Source organism: Manis pentadactyla, chromosome 3, assembly GCF_030020395.1.
Source record: "Manis pentadactyla isolate mManPen7 chromosome 3, mManPen7.hap1, whole genome shotgun sequence".
NCBI lineage: Eukaryota > Metazoa > Chordata > Mammalia > Pholidota > Manidae > Manis > Manis pentadactyla.
Genome location: NC_080021.1, coordinates 188024642 through 188049491, shown reverse-complemented (window position 1 = coordinate 188049491; position 24850 = coordinate 188024642). Strand labels below are relative to the sequence as shown.

Genomic DNA, 24850 nt, shown 5'->3' with positions numbered 1-24850 from the left:
AGGTGGTGTGGCTTCCATCAGGCTGTCAGCCCCCTTCCCACCTGCCTCCAGAGCTGGCTGGACTCAGTTCCTGGCCTGCTTTGACTCATCCCCCTGGGAGTCTTTACAACAATAAATTGCAAGGTCAGCAGGTGAGTCTAGAAATGGTGTTCCTGCCTGGGCCCCATATATAGCTCTAGGCCTACACAAGGGCTCTGTGGAGCTCCCTGCCCAGTGTGGAGCAGGAGGGGCAGCGTGGGGTGGTGTTCGGGGCCTGACCAGCAGCCCCTGGGATTTGTGGCAAAGATTGTGAGTTGGACAGCTGGAGCCCGCACAGGAGGTGGCCATGCAGGGAGGGGCCACAGACCTGGATGGACAATCCGGAGAAGCTGGCCTGGGCTCATGGTGGCACAGATATTGGTGTCTTCACTTCTCTGAAGAGCCATGGGGAGGACAGGGATTGAATCTGTCCTAGGAGTCTCTGCTCCTGCACCCAGGAAATGCATCCACTGCAGATGGTCCAAGTGAGGCTTAAAGGGAACTGCACAAGGAAAGTGCTGGCATTCCCTGAGCACATTCTGTGTGCATTATCTTATTTCATCCACCCAGCCACCCTCTGGGAGATTAGATTCCTCCTTCTCCAAATAAGGAAACTGAGGTTGCTAGAGGAGAAGAAGCTTGCCCAGAGTCCCGTAACAGTGAGCTGCAGAGGTGAGATTTGAACGTGCAAGGTCCGACTCCAGAGCCTAAACCCTAACCCAGTCGATTTCGGGGTTCCCTGCTGCTATCCAAGATGCTGCCTAAAATATGATTGGAGCCCTCACCCTCCCAGAGCCCAGAGGAAATGTCACATGCCTTTCATCGCCCTTGCACCAAATTCTCCTTAAGTCTGTGGCTGGTAGGATACTTTGCTGGAATGGTTCCAGCTGAGGATTCTGCAGGAGCCCAAGTTCTGGAGGGTCTGCCCCTGCGTGGAGGCAGTCAGAGCCATCCCACAGGCTGGTCATGCTCTGCTGCCTCTCAGCTCAGGGAAAGGCCCCACACCATCGTATCGCATTCCCCCTTGTCCATCTCATGAAACTGAGGCCCAGAGAGGGGAGGAGAACTGCCAGGCCTCAGCGTAGAGCCCATCGGGCCATACACAAAGGATGGATCAGCAATTCCTTTCAATCCAGTAGGTTAACTCCTATTAATGATTTGCATTGCCTCTGAGAAGCCAATGATCAGAGTGCTTGCTGGAGGAGTGGTAGGAGAGAGTGTGAAGGGCACCCTTGAGATGCTTTAGAGAAATAAAGTTATTTCACTTTTTTGACTCACCATCTGAAAATTTGTCTCCAGTGAAGCTGCTTTTCAGGCAATGTCCTGGGTTCAGCCAGTGACAGGTCTGCCTCCCGGCAAAGATAGAAGACAGACACATGACTCAACATAATTAATTCACGTACTTTTCTGTTCCCCACTAGCTCCTTGGCGAATGTCTCTGTCCTGGAAAGCTCAGGACAGTGTCTTGCAAACCGGGAACCAGTGTGCCAGAAGGAAGGAGTCATATGATCCCAAATTCACATGCCAGCCCCACCACTCACCAGCTGTTCAGTCTCACCGAGCCTTCATTTTCCCATCCATAAAATGGAGATAATCACACTCCTTGTCACACTGGATCTCTGTGATGATCAAGGGAAAAGATCTAGATGAAAATACTGTAATCCCTAAAGGGCCACACATGAGAGAATGGTTATCAGTGTTCAGGGAAGACTTAAAATTGTTAAATTTAAATTAAAACAGTATTGCATAAAGAGGTCCTTGGCCCAGAGAACCCACTACAAAGCTCGTTCCCAGTATGCCCGGCAGGGAGAAGCAGAGAGGGCAAGGAAAGCCACGCCTCTGTATGATGTCCTGGATTCCAATCCCAGGGATAGTTCTCACCATGAGCCACCAGCTTCTCCATTCTTCTTTTAGTCCCTCCTGAGGATTGGGCCACTGGTCCCTAGGTGTGAGCAAGTTCCCACTGCTTTGCCCCTCTCCCCATTCCAGCTTTGACATATTTGTAGATTGGTAAGCGTGTGAGATGGAGTCACCTGCAGGAAGCATTAAACACATTGCTGGGTCCCACCCACAGAGTTCCTGATTCAGCAGCGTCCAGGATATGAAAAAATTTGCATGTCTAACAACGTCTCAGGTGTTTCTTATGCTGCTGATCTGGGGATGCCACTTTGGGAACCTAGAGTGTAGTCAGTGTACACTGTGTGTTAGGTGCTGGGGTCAGGGTGGAGCCGGGGAGGGCATGTTACATACAGTTCAGCTAGGGTGGTAGGAAGCCTGCCCTGGCATGACCAGGCCCTTCCCCAGCCTCATCCCAGGTTGGGCTGGGACCCTTCTGTGCTCCTGCCACATCCTGTGTGGGTGGACACTGACTGGTTGATTCTGGGACAGCCACTTACGCACTTGTCACTGTCAGCTTGGGTAGTGCTAATACTATGTTGGTCACCCCTTAGGCAGGCACTGTCTTGAGTTTTAATGCCTTCCCAACCTCATCAAGGGAGGCTAAGAGTAGAGAAAGAAAAGGTAGGGTCTTATTTCCTAAACAATTGTGAGTCATCTCTGAGCCAGCTCAGCTGACTAATAATCCTAGATAAGGTAAGGGGGGATTGGACAAAGGGCAGGAAATTTACATCAAATGAGCACCAGTTATGAAGCTGGCATGGCTTAGCTCTATGAAGCCCTACAAGCTGGGGTGCTCTCATTGTCATCACCCAGATGACAGTACTCAGGCCCAGAGAGGGTGAACAGCTTGCTCTGACTCACAGAGCTAATGCACTTGGGCCAGTCTGAGTGCAAAGCCTTTGCTCTCTCTACTGCCGCGTTGCCATCTCCAGTGTGGGAAGAGCCGGTCTGAATATTCCCTTTACCTTGTGCTGATGCAAGGCAGCTTGGGTTGCTGCTGAGCAGAAGCAGTTGTGCCTATTCTGTGCTGACCTTGTAACTTGTCACTATCCCATCAAATGCAAATGCTTCGGAGCGGGTAGCGCTGTTGTTGTGCACATCAGACACTCCTCCAGGCTTGCTGTTCCCCCCAAGCCCCATGACCTGTCCATCTGCACTCAGAGTAGACAGGATTGGTCTCTGCAGAAGGTTTTCTGGGGACTCTTAGACCTGCCACCATCACCTAGGGAGCCCAGTCTCATTCCACTTTGTCCGTATCAGTGGCCCCCTGGGGGTCCCATGATGCTTCCTGCCTCCTGCACAGCTCCCAGAATGCCTTGGGCCTGCAAGGAAAATTAACAATTGTGTTTGTATCAGGAGCTTTTTGCTATGTAATGAGTAACAGTTGTAATTAATGTTTAACATGTGTGAACAGCAGGTCTGTGGAGAAAGGGGGGGTTTAAAGGAGAGAACTGGGATCACTCTTCCTTTAGCTAATATGTTACTGAGGGGCAGGTTTTTCCAGTTGGGTTTTCTCTTTGACATATGAATAGATTTATTTAGTAACCAAAACTAAAAAGAAAGAAAAATACCAGTGTTTAATAGTTTTGATTCATCTGCTAATTTTATTGATAGAAATGTTCTTCCAAGTGCCTCTGTTGCCTGTGTGGAAAAAAACCCACAAAGATTTGATAGAATATCTTTGCTTTTCTGTTTGGCACATCAGAGATCTTCATGTGAATGGAAATTTTTAAGTTCTGTGAGGCCAGAGACTCCGCCTGCCTGGCCCCCACCTGGGTCCCCACCTAGGTCAGTGCTTGGTACATAATGAACACGCAGGTATTTGTTAAATTATCGAATAAACAAGATCTCAGGAAAACCAACGTCAGGGTCTCTTCAGGACACTGAAATACATAGGTAATCGTGCAGCCTGCTCACATAGAGATGGTTTGTTTTCACAGCACTCTTTGATGCTCTACCTGTCTTCTCTCCAAATGAATCTGGGGGTCTGCATGCAGAGTGGCACTTTTGAGTGGCTGTTGACTGCCGTCATAGCCATCTCTGGTCTGACTCCCCGGGAGCAGCTGAGAGTGTGTCCCTGCCTGTCGAGAATTGGTCCATGAATCAGCATGCCACGTTGTCGGTGAGGAGACTGGTGTGCCAGTGGGTTGCAAGTGGCCCTGTGATAGGCTTGTCCCCTCCTGTCACTCCTCCCTTCCCTCACTGCTGTCTGCAGAGGACTGGCAGCAGAAACATACAAACAGCTGGGCTGAGGCTTTGGGGCTCCCGATGGGGAGAATGTTTTTCCGTAAATGCTCAGCCTGCTCCCTGCAGGTCCTCTGAGGCTTGTGGATGGGAGAAGAGAACCTTTCCCGGGCCCTAGGATTCTAAGCAAGTATCTGTAGGTGTCTGCAGGTGAAAGTGTCTGTGGACATGTTGCATCAGGCATTCTCTTTGTGACAGGTGAGCCCAGCCCAAAACTAGCACAGTGCTCATAAACTCAGGTGCCAGAGTCATGGGGTCAGAATTTAAAGTCCTGTGCTGCCACTTGCTAGCTGGGTGACCTGGGGCATGTTGCCCTGCTTCCCACATCTGTAAAATGGGGTGGTAATTGCTGCTGAAAATCAGGGGCACAGTGGGTGCTCCATGGATCTGGCTTTTGGTAATTGGTATCATTGAGCACATGTTGCACCGTAAACAAGATTTGTGCTGAACTCGTTAGAGGCCTCTGGGATTCAGAAGACTTGGGTTCAAGTACAAGTTAAGTCTGGCTGTTGACTTGGAGTAAGTAAGTCCCTATTCCAGCCCTCCATTTCTCATCTATAAAATGGTATGATTAGTGAAGATGGCTTGCTTCTGAAGCTGTGAATTTAGGCCTCTGTATTTGGGTCATTTCTTCATTGTCATCAGGATTTATCCTTAAATTTCCTGTAGCCAAACCCGGCCATTGGGGTAGGATTTTTACACGAGGCAGTGGTATACCTGGTTCCTTTTGGGGTGCAGAATAAGAGGGCAAAGCCATGCCCCTTGTGCCAGGCCCTCCTTCCCTAGCCCAGGTGTGGGTGTATGTGCATATGGGTAGTGTTCCTCGTGCCTGCCACACAGCCTGCCAGGTATTCTGCTTCTCGGGGAGTCACCGCTGCCTACCCTTACAATGAGGACCTCTGTTCTCAGGCACCTCCCACAAGATGTGGCAGCGTGGTGCCCTGGGGCCTACATGTGTCTGTGAGGTGAACACAGCGGCCTCTTGTTGGTAATCCTAGAAACGCAAATCAAACATTTGCTGGGCAGTTTGTTGTCTTACAGCCTACCTGGAGGCACAGTTCTCCCTCACTGGGCAGGAGGAGGAGAGGGGAGAGTGAGGCCTGCTCTTGAACTGGATGGGACAAGGGGGCTTTACCTCTCTGAGCCATAGTTTTTCCATCTGTAAAATGGGAATTCTTAGAGTTGTCTTGCTGTGAGGAGCAGGTGAAGTGACAGAATATGTTTAGAAGGCTGAAACAATGGAGGACCATCCTCATGGGAGTAGAGTTTTAGGCAACTTGTTTGTTGTAGATTCTGGGGCTCCTGTGGCCCACCCTGCCTTCCCAAACCAGTGCAGTCTGCCCCCTTGCCTCCTCTCAGGAGCTCACAACTGCCCCAGCAGGAGCCCCTCTGGACCTTTAACCCCTGCCCTCCCTTCTTCCGTTTTCCCCACAGTAACACACACCAGAGTTGTGGACTGGCTGTCAGCAATGTGGAGAAATCAGCCCCAAGGACTGTGCACAAGGGGCCTTGGACCTCCATTCTGTTGTGTGCCCTCGTGTTCTCAGAGTAATAGCACATCTGTGAACAAACACCAGTATGGGAACACTGTCCAAGCCCCTCCTGTCAGCCCCATATGGTTTACAAACGTGGCCCATTTTCATTTCTGCCTCATCCACAGAGGGCCTAAAGAAGCCTCTTCACTGGGCCAAGAGCTCCTTGGCAGTTCTCAGCAGGCAGGATTGGGGGAAGCCTTGCGGGGGGGTGGCCTTTGTGCCAGAACTTGGAAGATTCTAGATGGCATACAGATGGAGCAGGAGAGTGGTCACTGCAGGCCTAGAAATGGGAAGCATTGGAGACAAGGTGAGTGAGATACAGCCCCCACCTGACCAACACTGCCAGTGTTCCTCCCCGGAGAAGGAGGACCCAGGGGTGGGTGAGCTGGTCCCCGTGACCCACAGTCCACTGCTCGAGCCTCAGCCATGCTCCTTCGGTTGTGAGACCCTGGAAGGAGTTCTTTCTTACCTCCTCTGGGTCCTGATCCCTCACCCATCACCCCTACAGTGGCAGGGTTATTACAAGGATCAGAGCTAGCGGGGTGCCTGGGTCACCACTTTCCCTCATTCGCAGTGACTGAACTTAAGGACTGATGGGCATAAAATCTGTAATGCAAGTAGGAAAGGGACCACCAGCATCAGAGGCTGATCTGGACGGAGGCAAGACCTCCCAGAGAGTGGGGGGCACCTGAGTTGCATCTTAAAGGATGGTCATCAGAAAAAGATAATCAAACCAGAACTTTTGGGAGGACATTTGGGGCATCACAGAAGGGCCTCCTCACCAGGCACAGACTGGTGAAGTCGTTAAGCCGGCCACTGTCCCACCGCCACCAGGGTGTGGTCCCCATCATCACAACTAAGTCAGAAGGACTCCCAGGGCCTGGTCCTGCCCACCTGAGTCCCCCCTCTTTCCACAGAACTCTGACTTCCGTTTGTAATTGCCTATAGGTGGAAGTAATTAGGTTCTGTCATTCTAACGACTGGCAAGGGTGGGCTATTTCTTTTCTCTAAATGCAGATACTCTTCTGAGGGCTTGTGCCTTCTTTTATCTTTTGCAGAAAATCACTAAATTAAAAGAATTGCCGTTTGAAATTGCAGATTAAAGAGAAACTTAATTAGAAAGAATGAAAGCAGTTGTGTTTGGAGCTTTTGTTCTTAACATTACCCCCCCTCTGCTGCTGAATCACTGCACTTGGAGTTTGTATATTTTTATTTTAGGTGAAATGATTTGCCTAATTAAGCCTGTCATTCATCACCACCTGTTCCCTCTAAAATATATGGCTATATTATTAAGTTTGCAAGTGAATGTATAAATTAATTCTTCAGGGAATTACAGTGTTGACTGGGATGTTATTAGGTTTTATCCAATTTATCTGGTATGAAAATGGATATTTTTTCCCAATAAAGTGAAGCAGGAACTCATTAAGTTTCATCATTCCGTCATTGGTTGGGCACCTTTTGTTATGGGCATGTGCCAGGCATGGGGAATATGGAAACAGGTGGCACAACTCCTGCCCTTGAGGAGCTCATGGGGAGCCAGACAAGGAAACTGGTGATTAGGGTACCATATGCTGGACTGAGGTGAGTCTGGAGCAGGGGGTGGAGTGAGGTCAGGGAAGGCTTCCTGGAAGAGGTGACACTGAAGTGCAAGTGGCGTAGGTCAGGTGAAGAAGAGGCTGTTAGAAGAGGAAGGGAGGCATTATGGTAATTCAGGCAGAGGATGCAGCCTGCAAGGGAGTGTGGTGAGGCTGGACAGGGCGTTGCTTGAGAGGAGCTTGGGTTCTTTCCCCAGTCAGTGTTCCATGCTCCATGCATCTCGAGTTCTCACCTTCTGTGTAGTGGGACTTTATGTTGACAGAAATCCCTCAGTTCTGATTTTAGCCAGTGGAGCCACAGGTTGTCAGAGGTGAAAGTGCCTCCCAACTCATCGGTTTCTCCTCCTCAGCCTGTGGCCAAGCGAAGCCTAGACCCTCACATTCCACCTAGCCCCTTCCCACACTGGGCCACTCTGCTGCCCACCTTGGCACAGTTAGCCCCTAGGAACCAGAAGGCCTGTGAGCTGCCTCCTGTCCATTCCTGACAACCGGAAAGTTAGCAGAGGGGACGCCTGGTGGAGAGGTGCCCGCTGACCCCATCCCCTGCTGGGCCCCAGATTGCCATCTCAATGGGGCATCACACATGGGTCTGCCTTGACTCAGCTAGGAGCGATCGAGTCCTGTGGCAGTCACCTCCTACATCCATCCCTCCTATCATTGAGGGATTTGGCCCCCATCACCTTCCCAAACCGGTCTTCCTGCCTCCAGGGTTGCCTCTAAACTCACCCTCCATCAGTAGTCAGAGAGGTCTCCAAAACCCATCTGAGGATGACATTCCCTAATTTCACCATCCACAGGCTCAGGACAGCTCTTTAGAAAGGGCCTCTGACCGGTCCTCACCTGTCTACCTGACCCCTGTTGTTCACCCCTACCCAAGGTCACCCATCCAGGGCTCTGCAAGGTAGGTGGCTTAGGTCAGAACAAGCCTCACTGCCTCTCCCTCCCCCCCTCTCCCAAGAACATATACCCCACTTGACTGGTGCCATGAGTGCTGGTGTGGCTCAGCAGAAGCCCCGCTGGGAAGCCACGGAGGGTCCCGTGAGGATGTGTACCAAGGCCCCAGCTCTGGGCTTCACCCCCTCAACCCCACTAGGAGAGCTCGGCTCATCAGCCAGATGCCAGAGGGCTTTCTCAGATGCCCAGTCCCAGCACGGGCTCCCCAGAAGGGCCTAGTGGTCACTGCTACCCTGTTCTCTGTTCCTTTGGTTGGATGCAGGTCAGAACTATAGCTGGAGAGGAGGCCAGGAGCCCCTGCTCCCCGCCAGACCTGGCATCTCAGGCTGTGGGTGTCTCTAGGTTGGAGTTTGGCTTCCAGCCTGCTCTCTCACGAAGCCTGATTGGAGTTTTCCTGAATAATGCCGGTCTCATCGTTCTGGTGCCCAGGCCAAAAGCCTGTAGTCTCCTCCATCCTCTTGTTCCTGCATTCCACACTGAATACACATACCAGTCTCTGCCAGCATCTGACTGCCTCCTGTCACTGCCATCCACATTTCCAGTGCCAGCCTGACCTGCAGAGGCTTCCTCACTGCTCTCCCTGCACTCGCACTCTCTCTCTCTTAATTATCTTTTTTTTTTTAACAGCAGTTTTAAGTTCACAAGAAAATTGAACAGAAAATGCGGAGAGTTCCCGTATACCCCTGACCTCCATCTCTTTCAGCACAGCAATCCTGTTACCATGTGCCAGGTCAAAATCTTCTTGATGAACATCTGAATGGCTCTGCATTTCTCAAACTAAAACCAGAGTCGTTTCCAAGGGCTTGACCATTGGTCCTTCTTCCTCCTGCTCACCTCCAGGCGCCCTGGACTGTTGTTCTCAGTCACCACAGGCATGTTCCCACCTCAGGGTCTTAAACTTGCTCCTCTTTTTGCCTGGGAAGTCCTTCTCAGAGATGTCCGCATGGCTTGTCCCTCCTTTCCTTCAGGTATTTATCCAGATGTCACCCTTCAAGAGGCCTTCCCTGCCCTGCTTCCGATATTTCCACTGCACTTGTCACCAGGTGAAGTGCTGTAGATGTGGTTGTTTCATTCCTTGCTTCTCTCCTCTCTCGGACTCTGAGCTCTGTAGGCAGGGATTTCTGTCTGTTTTGCTCACTGCTGTTTCCCCAGCCTTGAACTGTCCCTGGCACATAAAAAGGAATGTTCAAGAGTGAGACAGATGGGTGGATGGCCTGCTGGACCCGTTACATCACAACAGTGTCCACACACACACGGGTCCAGCATGTCTTCTATTGGCAGGAACCTCCCTTCTCACTGTTTCCTTACTGGTTAATAGAGTGACTTGGAAGGTTGGAAATGCTTCAGAGTGCTGATGGATGATCTTGCTCAGTGGCTGAGACATAGAACGAGTTCATTCGCATTCCTTGGTCCCTGTGGACAGCACATCCCCGCAGTTAGCTGGGCTTTCCCACCACCCTCATGAATGTTGAGGTTGATTGCTGTGTGTCTAGTGAGGGTCAGAGGGTAGCTCTCCATGTCTGTGCTTGCCTAGTTAGGAGGGAGATTTCTGCCACTGCACGTCTGTGGCTCTGCAGCTGGACATGACTTTGGGAACCTCGTTCTGTGGGCCCTGGGCCAGGTTATTCAGCATGTGTGTGTGCTGGGCCCTGGGAGGTATTCTCTCATCTGGTCTAAACAGTGGCCTGGTGAGGCAGGAAATGGGGCCTCAGAGAGACTCAGTAATTCAGACACACAGCTAGCCACTGGCAGGCTTAGGAGAGGAGCTTAGGCCTGTTCTGAAGCTTATGTGAAGTGCCTAGTACTGTGTTGAACAGACATAATAAAATAAGTATTTATAATAACAGTGAGCATAGACATGCCAGGCACTCTGCTAAGGGTTCTGTGTGTGTGTCACCTGATTGAATCCTCACAGCCAACCCCTCATGTGGGTAAGGCCATTATCCCCTGTTTTTGTCAGAGGAGGCAACTGAGGCCCAGGGAGATCACTTGCAGGATAGACCAGCTGGTGTCCAGGAACACTTCTGGCAACTGTACTTTAGCTCAGTATTTTCTGCTCTTAGTTGAGTATCTCCGGGGTCCTGCCCTTGGGAGGCATCCTCCCCACGACTGCAGGTGTGAACAGCTCATCAGTCCCAGAGCAGGAGAAAAGCAAATGGGAGGGCCCAGGACCCATCCCCACCCCCACCCCACCCCACTGTGCCAGCAGTGCCCCAGCCTTGACCAGGTCCTGGGCCCAGGACAGGGCTCACTGCATGGGACCATGCAGGGAACCTGAAGCAAGAGGAGCAAGCAGATGGGGGATGCAGCAGCACCCTTGACTGGAACTCTGTGATTCCCCAGGAGGAGGGGGCAGATGGAGCCAGTGAAGCCCCAGGTGGGGTGGGAGAATGAGAGGAGGAGGAGAGCAACTTGGAGGCAGGTTTTTGGTACAAAATGAAGAACAGCTTTCTCCCCTGAAAACTGCACAGAGGACTGAGCCCCTCAGGAGTGCCATGTGCACCCCTTGCTGGAGGATGTGGGGGGATTCCTTTGGGGTTAAGACTGAGTTCAGTGGCCTCTAGAGGCTCATCTAGCACCTTGAATGCACTGCCAGGCTCTGATGCCACCTGCATGTCCTGTTTTAGGAAGTCCAGATCCTTTGAGCTGTGTGTGTTCATTGCCTGAACTCTTCCTGCGAATTGTAAAGCCCTAACGGGAGCGGTCAGCTTATTACCTCACTCAGTAACTCCTGGGGCTGAGCTCCGGGTGACCGTGAACTTTCTCTCCCCCTACAGCCCAGTTTAACGGCAGTGAGAAACGGCAGTCATCCCCCTCGCCTTCCCGGGACCGGCGGCGCCAGCTTCGAGCTCCTGGAGGGGGCTTCAAGCCCATCAAACATGGGAGCCCTGAGTTCTGTGGGATCCTGGGAGAAAGAGTGGATCCTGCTGTCCCACTGGAGAAGCAAATGTAAGTTTTAGAGAGCAAAACCCAGCCTTAGCTCCCACTGTGTAGAGTCACTGTTAGGCTCACAGAAGGTCAAAGCCACCATCAAGTCAGTGGCAGAATGGCATCAGAGTGCACATCTCCTGATTCCTGTGCCTGTACTCTCTCCCTCCACACTGTGCCACCTCCCTTTTGATGATTAGCAGAAGAGACTGCAATATCATCCACCGCTTCACCCCTCACCCTTACATCCTAGTTTCTATTTTATCATGGCTACGAATGAGTTTTTGAAAAGCTAAGTCTATAGTAAATCCTGTCCTCTAATTGTAAATTAGATTTGTTTTCTAGCTACAGTGATATTTTTGCTCCACATCTGCTTGCTATTAGTTGGGCAAGGCCTTGACACTCTTGATTGGGGTTTTCTTGGCCCCTTTGTTCAGAGATTTCCCACCTCCAGTTGGTTGCAGAGTCCTGTCCCTGCTGCCCCCTTTTGTCCCCACTCTCCCCAACACTGCTGATCAGGCCCTCCTTTGCCGCCCCCGCCTTGGCGGTGATGATCATCTCCCTCCTCTCTCAGGGTCTCACTGTGTGCTGGTCCCTGCTCTGCTCTGACACCTTCAGTGGCTTCCAGTCACTTCCAGGATAAAGCCCTATCTCCCCAGCCTGCCAATTGCTCTATGAATTGCCCCAGACTGAGTTTTCAGTTTCTCACCATTCCACAGACCTGGACTAGAGCAAGCTTCTCCAGGAACTAAAAGGTAGTCCTGGATCTTGCACTAGTACCCTCAAGTGTATCATCCCCCTAACAAGGGAATGTGCGATAAATAGGGTTATCATCCTCATTGCATAGATGCAAGGTGCAGAGTGTTGGCTAGGATCTCATGGCTCAGTGCAGACGTAGGATTCGAACTCCAGTCCTGCGACTCAACCCTTAACTTCCCTTTCCTCCTACACATGCTTATTCCCCACCCTTTGCACACACCTGGTACACAGTAGGCACTCCATAAAGTCAAGAGATGAGCTGAACCAAGCCAGCTCCTCATAAGACTCTCGTATGTATCACATATTATATTAGTCTCTCCCCGGGGGATTCTGGTCTCAGCACGGCCAACAGTGCATCCTTCACAGGTCATGCTCACTCGATGAGCAGGATGCATGTTTTCCAAATGATGTCATGTGCCCCTTTTTAAGCATATGCTATCACTTGGGAGCTGCAGGCTCTGTAGTGATAGCCTGTGCCTGCTGTGCCAAGCACACAGCGGGGAGCACTTCCAGCGGGTGTCATGTTAATCATTTTTCACAGCCAGGCAGTCTGGGTGGTGGGGTTTTCTTATTTCTGATCAAACGCTGCACTTTGGAATCTACAAACACATATGATCCAGAGACGCCTGAGAGCTGTTCAGAGGGCATACTAACCCAAGGTCAGCTGGCCCACCTGCCCTCTTCCCACCCCTGTCTTCTCATCTCCCCAGGATTATTCTGGCCTGCCCAAGGCCCTGACTCGTCACCCAAGAAGTGTCCTTAGGTAAAACCCCACTTTCAGCACAGCCTGATGACCCAGGCAGAGGATCGTCTAATCCCTGACCTGGGTTGATGATGCCTCAGAGTTCAGGAGGCAGCTCCACATCCCAGCACAGGGGACAGGGAGGGGGCTTTGATGCACTGAGGGCGCACCTCAGGCCTTACAGGGTTGTTGAGGATGGGCAGTCACACAGCTGCCCCGGTGACCATACCACCTGCTTTCCCTCCCGAGATAGTGGAAAGGTTGCTCAGAGACACTCCCCGGGTCCCTGGGGGCAGCCCACCGCCCCCTCCGTCCTACATCATTGTTACCATAGCATATGTTCTAGTCACAAACTAATTAAAAGCAAATAAATAAAATAATTTTGACCCAGTATCTCTAGTCCTTGCTCCTAAGAGAACATAAGCTCCATCAGGGCAGGAACTTGTCTGGGTCACCACCATGTCCACAGTGCTGTAGTGCAGTGCCTGGCATACAATAGGTGCTCAGTAAATAACCATCCAGTGAATGGACAAACTTCCCAAAGAGCTGTCAGCAGCCCTTTCCTGCCTTCCATCACCTCCCGTTCTCTCTTGCCCACCACAATCTGCTTCCCTTTTCCACCCAGGTCACCAGGTGCCCTCTCTTCCCTCCATGGCACTCAGCCTGGTAGATTACGCCCTTCCTTTGAAGATACTCTCTGCTCTTGGCTTTTCTGCTGCCTTCCTGGCCACTCCTATCTCCCTAACTGGCTGCTTGCCTCAGCTTGGCCTGAAGATTAGACTGTCCAGGACTCATTTTCCAATTATGTGCTCACTCTGGGTAGCCCCTCTGGGTCCTGGTGGTGATTCACCAGTGCGAATGTCCTGCCCACACCTCTCCCGAAACTCCCAAGTCCTACATCCAGCTTCCTTGGCATCAACCCTTGGCTGACGAATGGGCATCTCACACTTTGGCCAGAACTGGGCTCCCGATCCTCTCCTGGATGCTCTTCTCTCCCAGCTTCCCACCTTTGTAAACGGCATTTTATCTGTCCAGCTGCTCAAGCTAAAACCTGGAGTTGTCATATTTCTTTCTTTGCCATACACCAGCATCGATTTCATTCTAAGTCCTGCCAGTTCACCATCCAAAATAGAGCCCAAATCCATCCATTGCTCTCATTTCAGGGGCCACCTCCCGTCTGGACCACTGCAGAAGCCTCCTAACTTGTTTTCTGCTTCACTTCCTCTCTACCCCTCTTCAGGGCAGCCTGGTTGACCTTCTGTAAGACCATCCAGACCATCCAGAGCAGTAACAGCTCTGTTTAAAACTCCCATTGCCCTCCTCTATACGTGGACTGAAATCAGACTTCTTCCCTTGGCCCACAAGGCTTCAGGGAACTGGGCTCTGCCTCTCCTCTACCCTTGCCCAGCACCACTCCCCAGGCTCATAGCGCTGGACTATTCTTGCTGCCTTTCTACTCTGTGAACTCCCCAAGTTCATCCCCACTTCAGGACCTTTGCACTTGCTGGTTCTTCAACAGAAAACATGTTTTCTTTTGCTGTTTATGTGATTGGCTCCTTCTCACAATGCAGGTTCTCAGGTCAAAGGTCATCTCCTCGGGAGCTTCCCCTGCCCATTCATTCTAAAACAGGCACCAACCCCCACTCCATCACTGCCTTAGCACAAACCCAGAATTCCTATATAGCACTTGTCACTATCAGAAATTGTTTCCTGAATCTGTTTGTTGACTCTCCATCTCCCAGCATCAGCCCCATGTAGTAAATACTGAGTAAATATTGGGTGAGCTAATGGGCATTGGATGGACTGGATGGCAGTGGTTAAGTTTTCTTAATCCCCGTGATTCTAGCCTGACTGGCCAGCTCCTCAGAGGCCAGCACATCATCAAGATGGCCTCCTGCCTAGATTCTCTTCTCAGTCCAGGCAAAGCCTGCTCAGAACAAGCAGTTGGCCCCCAGCCCCAGCATAGGACCACATAGGCCCACCCTTTCTCTTGGTGGCCAGGCTCCTGACAGGGTGGCCAGTGGCTGGTCCCAGCCCCCCTGACGTAGTGTCCTTTGGCCCTGCCCCCGCAAACTCGGCCTGGGTGTCCTTTGATCCCCAACCCCAAGTCCCCTGCCTTTCTCTTGCATGGCACAGCCAGAGCAGCCACGGAAGGAACCGGCAGCTTGTCCTGCTTCCCTACCAGGGGTTACCCTCCCCGGCATCCAGAGCCCCCAGAGGCCCACCTGCCACCACTCCTCAGAGCCGGCTCGCGCCTGTGCTTGGGCTGGACGCCAGGCAGCACTTCCCTGGAGACCACTTCTAGGCCTTTCCCTGAGGGCAGCGCTGCTTCAAGTTGCTGGAACTTGTTTCCTAGTAAACCGTTGTCGTCAGCTCCTGGGGAGTGTGTTACACAGGTGAAATTCCCTGGGAAACAACCTTGCCAAGTCTGTTAACTCTTATTTCTAAAGTTGGCTCTGTCCTTGTGCAGCTTCATTTCCCAGTCACAATCCTGTGTTCCTTCTAAAGCAGAACTGGAGCCTTCATGTCTCTGAAGTGGTTTAATTATGGCAGCCCATGCCATCCTCCACTTCACATTCCTCTTAATTTCTGTGTAAGTTCAGAAGGGAAGGCGGGCCTCTGGTCTGCGTGCTCACCCGCCTCTCCCCTCCAGGTGGCTGGGCCTGGGCCAACCTGCCGTGAGCGGTCACCTCCTGGGCAGTCGGCATGCTCCTTGGGCAGGGACACACACATCTGCTTCCTAGTCCTTGCTTTCCTGAAGCTGGTTGGGTTTTTTTAGCTTATAATTATGTTGTCGCCACTGCTGCTAACTGTTGAGAGCACTGCCGTGTGAATGCCAGAACACGCACAGCAGAAGGCAGTGTGACATTTTTCTCTAAGCAGGGCATCTGTCACAGAGCTGTCAGAGGTACTGTTTGCTGGGTGCTTCTGGGTCAGGGCTTGGGGCAGCGAACCAACATAGGCTTAGGAACTGAAAATGCAGCCTATGGGGCAGGGGGTGGGGCAGCAGCCTGATGGAATGGGAGCTGGGGAAGTTACCCCCAACCACCCTCTGCAAGGTCAGTCTTCCATGGGTGCTCCTAGCTGCCATTGATTGAAATCCACTCCATCCCTGGCTCAGACTAAGCCTCCTGTGCATCATCCCATTTAATCCTCACTCAACCCCAAAATGGTGGTAGAGTGACCCTAACTTGGTAGAGAACAGATGCTTAACCAGGTTCAGTTGCTTTCCCAGATCACCCTGAAACATGACCCAGCCTCGACCGCCCACTGCCCCTGCTTCTCTTCCTGGCCTGTCTCTTGCCACCTTCCCACTTCTCCTCAGAGACCGTTACACAAACAGAAACACATCCCGAGTGTATACCCACAGACCGGTGCCTTATGATCTTCACTGTTCCACTGAAACTGTACCTTCAACTCTTCCATTCTCAAAAATCAGTGTTCCTGTTCCCCTTTTGCCCTGCAGTTGGGGACCATCAGCCGTCTGCCACTGTGCCTCCCTCTGACTGTGCCACTCACCATGTGTTGCTCAGAAGGGTGGTACTGGGATTCCCACAGCCTGATCAGTATGGATTTTCTTGGCAAGAGCACTGGTGTGGCCACCCCATCCAACTGCCTGCTTTCCCGAGCAGTGACCGCCTCCCACTTGTCCTGCAGGTGTCACAGAGAGTCAGCACATGTCCTTCCTGTCAGCACCTTCCGATGGCTTCCATGTCACTCAGACAGAGAATGCCAGAGCCCTTGCATGTGTGCAGGGCCCCCTGACCCCACCTTGCCTTACTCCAGCCATGCTGGCCTCCTTATTGTTTCTAAAACATTCTGGGCCCTCTTGCCTCAGGCCTTGGCCTTTGCCCTTCTCTCTGCCAGACACGTTCATTCCAGCTGCTTTCCTTCATGGCTTCGTCCCCTACCTCCTTCAGGTCCCCACAGAAATGTCACTCTTTCTGGAGGGCTTCTCCAGCCACTGCCTTAAATAGCAGTCCCTAGCACAAGCTCCAAACCACACAGCCCTGCTTCCTTTCCTCCACAGCACCTACACTAGGATGTGAGCTTTGTGCGGGAGGAGACTACGGGTTTGTGCACGGTTCTCTCCCCAGGATCTGGCATGCAGCAGGCACTCGGTAAATATCTGTTGAATGATGGAGTGCATGAACACACATGCACACATGAACCTGCCTTGTAATGAGGAGGCCTGGGACGTGACAGCAGCCCTCTGAGGGGGCTGAGCCTCCTCACGGAGGAGTGGATTTCAGAGTGTCAGCTGTGGGGGTCCTATCCCCACTGGGTGTGACCGTCTCTCTTCTCCCCAGCTGGTATCATGGAGCCATCAGCAGAGGAGATGCAGAGAACCTGCTACGGCTCTGCAAGGAATGTAGCTACCTTGTCCGGAACAGCCAGACCAGCAAGCATGACTACTCCCTCTCCCTGAAGTGAGTACAGCCTTGTTCACCTGCTAAGCCTGCTACAGCAGCCGCAAGCGAAGCACCTCCTGGCCCTTGTGTCTGTGGCAGAAAGACCTGCCAGTGTCCCCCTGGGATATTTGCCAGCATGAGTTATTTCAAGCCTCGGTTTTTCAATTTGATCTTATTCTCCCGAGATACAGAGGAGTTTTTATGTGCTCTGTTTCTGCCTTCCTAGAAGAGGAGGGGCATTTTTCTAGGATTTGTATTAAATAACAAAGAAAAGCTTTCACATCTGCTGTGAGCTAGGGGCTATATGATGCTACCTCATCCCTCTCTCAAATCTCACAACAGTTCTTTGATGAGAAACATCCTGTCCCCATTTTGCAGATAAGGAAACTGAGGCTCAGAAAGGAGACATGTCTGGCCCAACAGGCAGGGAGCATGCTATTAAGACAAGCTGTTTTCTTTCCCATGGTACTGCGCTGTGAGAATGACCCTTTCCTTATATTCTAGGTTACTGTTTGGCAGATCTGATCTTTATATGCCCCACAAAGGCTGTGAGGAACACTGGGAAGAACCAGAAGGAATCCTACTGGTGTTATCCCTGTGGCCTCTTTGTGAAGCGTCAGGTCTTTCTGACTCACAAGGCATTGGGATAGGGAACCCCAAAATAAGACAAGGGTTTTTTGGTTGAGCGCTTCATCATTTCGTGCTGTTACTGGATGGGACCTAACAAATTGTCTAAAACTGACTTTTCAGATAGGAAAATGGAGGCCCAGAGAGAGCAGGGATTTCCCAAGGACACACTGAGAGGTAGTGACAGAACTGGGGAGTAGACCCAGGCCCTTCAGCGAGCACGACCACCAGAAACAGTGAAGCCCGCTGCCTGGCTGCCTCTGCTGTGCTCATCATTATTAGAGGCCATGTGATAAAGAGAGGGCCTGCTGGGGTGCAGCTGTCAGGAGAGCCCATGTGCAGGCCAGCCGTGTGGGGAACAGGATCAGTGCAGCCCAGGAGCGAGAGGTTGGCCTGTGCTGCCTGCTCAGGACTGACCCCACATGGTCTACTGGGCTCTGCCCTGAGGGGGACGGTGACAAACTGCAGAGCACAGGCAGGACCCAGAGGCACTGGAGCCCTCCTGGAGAAGACAGGGTGTGCAGAGACATGGTAGGAACCACAGGCCTCTCAAGGACTGTCGGGGCAGAAGGAGCAGACACGGTTGGGGTCCCAGATGGGGGTAGTTATGGGCAGGCGCATTCTAGCTCAGTCTCAGCAAGAGAAGAAGCTTTCTAACAGTCAGAGCTGATCAAGAATTAGAGCGACCAAAGCGCCTGCAGAGGCAGTGGGCATCTCTTCACTAGGGGTGAGCAGCCAGGGGCTGGACGGCCGCCTCGCTGGTGAGGATGTCGGGGGGATTTCTAAGCAGGGCACTTGGGACAAATGGCTCCCGCATACATCATTATTCACCATCAGACCTCATGGCTTAAAGCACCAGTCCGGTTATTGCAGCTGAGGAGAATCCGGTACTAAACCACTGCTGGCCTCTGGGATGCTGATATGGAGGTAGCCAAAGCCAGAGGGCTGCCACTGTATTGAGCAGAGGGTAGTGGAGGGGGACAAGTGCACACTGCTGGCTGTGCAGACAGGGCCTAGAAGGTCCTCGACTCCCCGCTGCCCCAGGCAACCCCGTTTCCTCCATTCCTCTCTCACTGTCCAAGGTAACCTAGCAACTCCCATCTGCACCTTCCTGCCTCACAGTGAATTGCACTCTTCCTGGGCTTCCAGAGGTGAGGGAAGCAGGTGACGTAGGGGACAGGGCGCCCGGAACACCACCCTCTCCTGCCCACCCAGGCAGCCTGCCCAGTCCTGGCCTTCCTCAGCACAGTACTCATCACACTGGCAGTCTCTGAGCTCCTCAGTGAATCCCCTTCCTCCTGGAATCCCTTTGTCTGGAGGGGTCTTCCACAAATACCTGATTGAACACAGCAATGAGTCGGGGATGAAGTGCCCCATTCCAGGCCTAGCTGTTCCTCCACAAGGGCCAGGGCCCCATCAAGCACCCTGTTTATTCACTGGGAAGTGCTGACTCCCTGCACTGGGCAGGCCAGCCGGACCCTGGAGCCACATGGTGACCCCCGCACGGCCTACCTGCAGGGGAAGAACAGCCTCCCGAGTACCCCGGATGTGCCAGGGCTAAGGCACCAATGCTGAGCACAGGAGTCTCGAGCCAGTTGAGGAAGTAATCAGACCAGTAATACCTGGAGAGTTCATTTCTTAATCCCTTGGGCAGCGCGCCCTCCACCATGCAAACCGGCCCAAATGCCCCTCCCGGGTGGGTCTCAGGAAGAGTGTTTCCATCACAGCCCCAAGAGTGTAGTTCCCTTTGGTCCCCAGTCAGTAGGCCCCCTCTTGAGCTATGGCCAGCACCTTGAATCTGTTTTCACAGTAGCGGGCTTGTAGTCCTGAGGGCCAGGCTGCCTGTAGTAAAGGAAGAAGGGGCTGGGCTTCCCCATGCCCTGACCCTGTGGCCTTGCCTGTCACATGACCTTTCTGAGCATATGAGTCACAGCCTCATCTGTGCACAGGGGGTGACAGTGCTGCCCTTGCAGAAAACATCTTTAGCCCAACCAGTACAGTATAAACATTATCTTATATTATTCCCACCCTGCCTCTGCTTTCCTGGGTTAGCCCTGTAGTTTCATCGAAGGCCACCCTTAATGGCCACAGAAAGGACCTGTTGTCCAGAGTTCTGGGCAGAAGTCCTGTCCTGCCACCTGCAGCTCACTATGTGACCTTGGATGGGTTTCTTTCTTCTGGGGCACAGCATCCATACCTACCCAGTGAGCCCTCGACTCTGATGGTTGCTAAGGATGCCTCTACCCTGGTATCAAGGTGTCTGTGACCCTCCTGGTTTCCCCTGTCCTTGGGCTCTGCCAATCCCCTGCACCTCCCAAGCCAGGGGAGGAGGTGGAGGAGACCGTGCTAGGAACCCAGATAAGAACATTCTGCCTTCAGGCCTAGGTTTTATCTTCTTGTGTCCATCCAGTTGGATTTGGTCATCAAGAACTGTGGTTTGGATGATGGGTCTCTGCCCATGGGTGCTGGGGGTGGAGGGTTTAGCTTTGCATGCTGGTCTAGAGCCATTAGATCCCACGGATCAGACAAATGGTCTCATCCGGTCAGCTTCCCCTTGAAGCCCAAAATCAGCTAGGCCATCCTGTGGCTGGGCATGGCAGCCTACTAAGGGGATGTGAGCTTATTTCCCAGAGCAGCCCCAGTTGCCACTGACCAGACCAGCTGCCAGCCAAGGAGAGACACCTGATATTAATCACCTCGACCACAGCGGAATGGCCCTGGTACTGAACATCCCAGCTTCTTGGGGCAAGTGCCAGCTTTGCCAGCCACTGCAAGGTGCGAGGTCTCTCAGAGGCCTGCCTGGTGGGGCAGGGTGGGGATTGGTGTTCCCCTCTCATGGTGTCGTCAGGAACCTGGTGCACATGGACATTGGAATCCCAGCTATGTTTTCATATGAGCCTTGGGTCCTGCTATGAAAGTATTCTAGGGTGGAGAAAGGATTTGGGGGAGTCTGACCTCAGAGGACAGGGCCCTCCACCCCTTCCATCCTTCTCTCAGCAGGTGTTTATGAGAGCCCTCTGTACCAGGCACTGGCAGGGAAGCAGAGAGAGAGCTGAGGTGGGAACAGCTCGGTCCGGGCTGCAGGTGCTCATGTCTCACCCGGTCAGCCTGGGCCCCGTTGCAGGTCTATACCTGAGAACCGTATGGACTCAGAATTGAATGGGTCTGGGCGGTCCCTGCCTCAGAGGGTGAGGAAAAGCCAAGGGGGAGGTGTATGTGGGCCTTGAGGAGAGGGCAGGGACAGCAGGTGGGATCTCAGGTGGAGGGGCCTCCCAGCAAAGCCCGGGGATGTGGAGGAGCCAGGACAGCTGTCATGCGTCATAGGAGCTGAGACTCAATTCTTAGTGATGGGGCCACGGAAGTGCAAGGTCCACTCTCAGACACCCACCTTCACATGTAAACCCCACTCCCTCCTGACCCTGCTTCCCTGCATATCCCCAGCACCCTGTATTTTAGAGGCCTGCGTGTTTTCCCTGGGACAGCCCCGTGGTGTGGCTAGGGCAGAGGTTACGTCCTCTTCCACACCTCGGGAGAGGCAGCTGAATGCCCTGCCAAGACCAGGGTGGGGGCAGTGGACTCCTAGCCCAGCGTCTTCTCACCCCTCCCAAGCACCCCTACCACTGGAGCAGAAGGTTGTCAATGTCAAACCTGGAAATGACCTGAGAGGCCCATCTAACCCAGGCTCCCTCCTGCATGGGTGGAGAGACTGAGACCCAGGGCGTTGACCTAAGGCTGCCCGGCTGGCAGCTGACCTTACTGACAGTCAAGATGGTGATTGCTTCATTCTGTGGGGACCAGACAGATCCTTGCAGTGGCCCAAGCTGCCGCCCACCTGCCCCTCCACCTCCTACACCCATGGCAATGCAAGGTGGTGCCCACACTCCCCACCCCATCACCTCTCAGAGTCCCCTCGTGGCAGATACTTCCCACCTGGAAAGCAATCTTAGAAAGATCCTATCTAATTGCTTTTGAATACTGCCCTTTTCCCTTCATCCCTGCAGAGCCCTCCCTCTTCCACACCTACAGCCTGACCTGACAGGGCAGCAGGTCCTTCGGCTCTTGGCTGCTAGCAGACACGTTGGCCCTGGCACCAACCACTGACTCCTGGGTGCACTCACTCTAGCCTTGGGGAAGCAAGGGTTGAGCCTTTAGAAACTGACAAAAAAATTTCACACTAACACAGTTTCCTGTCTGGAAAGGCAGGCAGTGGGAGAAAGGGATGAAAAAGTCTTGAAAAATCTCATTAAAAGGATTCTTCAGGCATTTTGGACAATGAATGACTCTGCAAGTTCTAGTTTGATGAGTTTTTGCAAAGGAATCTGGACAAGATGAGGGAAAATGGACTTCAAAGACTGGAGGGTTTGCAGCTGTGGGGGGCAAGGAAGCAGGGAGGGTGCCAGGGCCACTCTCCCCATATGCAGAGCAGAGTCTCTGTTGGGCCTAGCCCTGGGAGGGGGCTGGTGGGGTGGCACTTACAAGGCCCTGCAGGGACACAGCTGCTCCTTTGACAAGGGCCTAGCCCAGCTTTTTTGGGGGCAATTAGAGTCCCAGTAGGGGACGTGGCCCCAAGGAGCCCCTCACAAAGGGGCTTTCAGCTTTTACGTCCCTGAAGGCAAACTGCACTGCATGCCTACAAGTATGGCCCAGATTCTGACCTCAGGAGATGCTTCTAGGGTCTGGCCTGTTTCCAGGCTGTGACTCAGACTTGATTGTTCAGGAGCCTTCCTCAGCCCCCATAAGCTCTGCCCCATTCAACCTCATTTCCTGGGCTTCAGCCCTCCTGGAGCTGATAGCCAGAGGGGAGAGAAGTTACTTACATCTGTAACTCATATACTCCTAGACATGTTTAGGGCTATAAAAAAGGGAAGGAACCAGAGAGCGGGTATTTGAAGGAAGATTAGGTCTTAGAACTGTGCACAGGGCAGAGGGGGGATGAATGGAGGCAGGGAAATGCAGGGTCTGTGTAAGGAGAACAAACACTGGTGGGAGCCAAGGAGAGGTGCAGCCCCGGTCACCAGGCTGAGGATTTGGGGCTCTGTCCTGTAGGGCAGCGGGCATCCCAGAAGGTGTTGAGCGGTGTGCAATCATGTCCTCAGAGCTGTATTCTAGACCTTTGGTGAACCAGGCTGCCCCATGAAAACTGTCAAGGAAGCAAGACCATTTCTGTCTCCCTCTGCCCCCAAACATGCCACTCAAGCTAACAGTCCAAGAGGTGGGGAGGCACGCAGCATATGGGCAGACGTCCCAGAGGGAGATCCAGGGCAGCCCTTCCAAAATGCAGAGGTAAAAACACAGGCTCTGCAGTCGGAGACACCTGAGTTTGACTCCTACCTCCATCTTTTACCTGCTGGCTAATGCAGGTGACGTCAGCTCCCTGATGATCACCTGGAAAACCATGTAGGCCACTCTCATAAAGCTGTTTTGAGGAGTCATACAGCTTAGCAGGTAAGCCCCATGCACGGCCTGAAGCTGGTCCCTGCTCCTCCCAGCTTTCCCCAAGCCTTGAGGGATTGCTGTGGGGGCACACGAGCTATGTCCACTGCTGGATGACTTGGGCAAGTGCCTTTCCCCTGCACCCACAGAATGAGGGTTTGGGGTTCTGTCAGTAAATTTGCTTCCTGGTTAAAGCTCCACAAACAGGGCAGGGTGCCTTCCCCCTAGGTCCCAGGGATGTGGGAAGGCTTCATCTCCTCCAAGCAGGGGAGGAGGCTGCTGGACAATTGATCAAGAACACACCGGCTGCTCTGATTGCTTAGTGACACCCTTCTGGTTCTTGCTCAGAGCTCCAGTTTGTGCTGACTTCCGGGCAGTCAGTCTTCACCCACCGAATGCTTCCTTGGGCTCCAGCGGAGGGTGGTGGGTGTAGTGGGGCCGGGCGGGGCTGGTGGGATGCCTTCCAGGGGCACTAGAGACACCTTTCTGTTAGAGTTGTTTTTCTTTCTTCCCTTCCCTCATTGATTTATGTAGTAAAGGAGAGAGTTTTCAAATGGTAGGCATGTCTCCGTCTGGGCAGGTAGGCGAGTGATTAATCTTAGTTTGTTGCGGCTGACAGCCAGGAGCAAGAAATAATAAAAGTTTGCAGGGTAGGGAGGGGTGGGGGGTGAGGGAGGGCTGCTTGCCCTTCATCCATCAGCAGAGAGCAGACTGCTTCCCTCCATCTTCTGCGCACCCCTTGTTGGGTCAGTCTGAGGCTCAAGCACTTGGCTCCGTGGTAGCTGCCCTCTCCCTCATGTGAGCCCCCACGGCAGCCTCTCAGACCACAGAGGGACCCCCCCTGAAGTTGTTGAATTACCTGCACAGCATCACCTCCAGCCCCAGAACGCCTGGACTCCCATCATTGGTGTCCCTTTTCCCCAGCCCTGCCCCTGAAGGCGAGAATTCAAGGAAGGCAGGGGTGTGCAACCCGGGGCTCTGACTGTGCCTCTGTGAGCCACCGGGTGGTATGAGGGCTAAAGGAAGGAGGTATAGGAGAAAGAGGTGGGGGTCAGGCTGGCTCAGGGTTAGCTGGCTTTGACCCTGGCACCCAGCAGCAGCAGGAGGCAGTGGGGGGCAGTGGTTAGCCCTTCCTGTGGGAGAGATAGGGGCTTTGACATGGGCCTTGGAGTATAAGGAAGATGAGGCAGCTGGACTTCGGCAGGGTAGGAGCTGCCCATGCTGAGGAAGCAGCAGCCCAGGAGACGAGAGAGCTTCCTGCTTTCCAATCCACAGTTTCCAGTATCTCCCACCACCAGCATTCACCCTGCCCCCAGAAGAGAGGCTCTGAAGCAATCTGGCTTGGCATCTTGCATTCCAGCTCTGCCACTTACTAGCAGGATAGTCTTGAGAAAATGGACTTACCATCTCAGCCTCAGTTTTCTCATCTGTAAAATGGGTTTTACAGGTGTAGTAACAAAGAGGCAACATACATGAAGTGTTCAGCATGTACACAGCATGCAGTTAACTGCTCAGTCAGTAAATGAGTTTGTTAGAGACTTTGGAGAGCCACAAGTTGCTAAGTGGAGAGCTTGGGGTAGGCCAAAGCCTTGCAGGTTATCTGGGTCTGACCTAGAAGTCTCTGTCCATGCCCACATTCATTCTTCTTATGTGGTGGGATTCTAGAGTGCCTTCAGGCTACAACTCCAAGTCCTGCATTATTAC

The 24850-nt window shown here is 52.8% G+C and overlaps 1 protein-coding gene across 3 annotated transcripts in view; it reads left to right on the top strand.

Moving 5' to 3' along the window:
• SHB (SH2 domain containing adaptor protein B) overlaps positions 1–24850 on the top strand; it is a 126297-nt gene that overhangs the window by 86107 nt on the left and 15340 nt on the right. The window contains exons 4-6 of one of the 3 annotated variants that reach the window (XM_057498862.1): positions 11023–11194; positions 16985–17104; positions 23074–23092. In XM_057498862.1, the coding sequence (XP_057354845.1) occupies positions 11023–11194; positions 16985–17104; positions 23074–23077 (296 nt within the window). In that variant the 3' untranslated portion in view covers positions 23078–23092. Of the gene's footprint in view, positions 1–11022; positions 11195–16984; positions 17105–17590; positions 17787–23073; positions 23093–24850 lie in introns of those variants that run through there. The other 2 variants (XM_036888284.2, XM_036888283.2) reach the window with 2 other exon arrangements.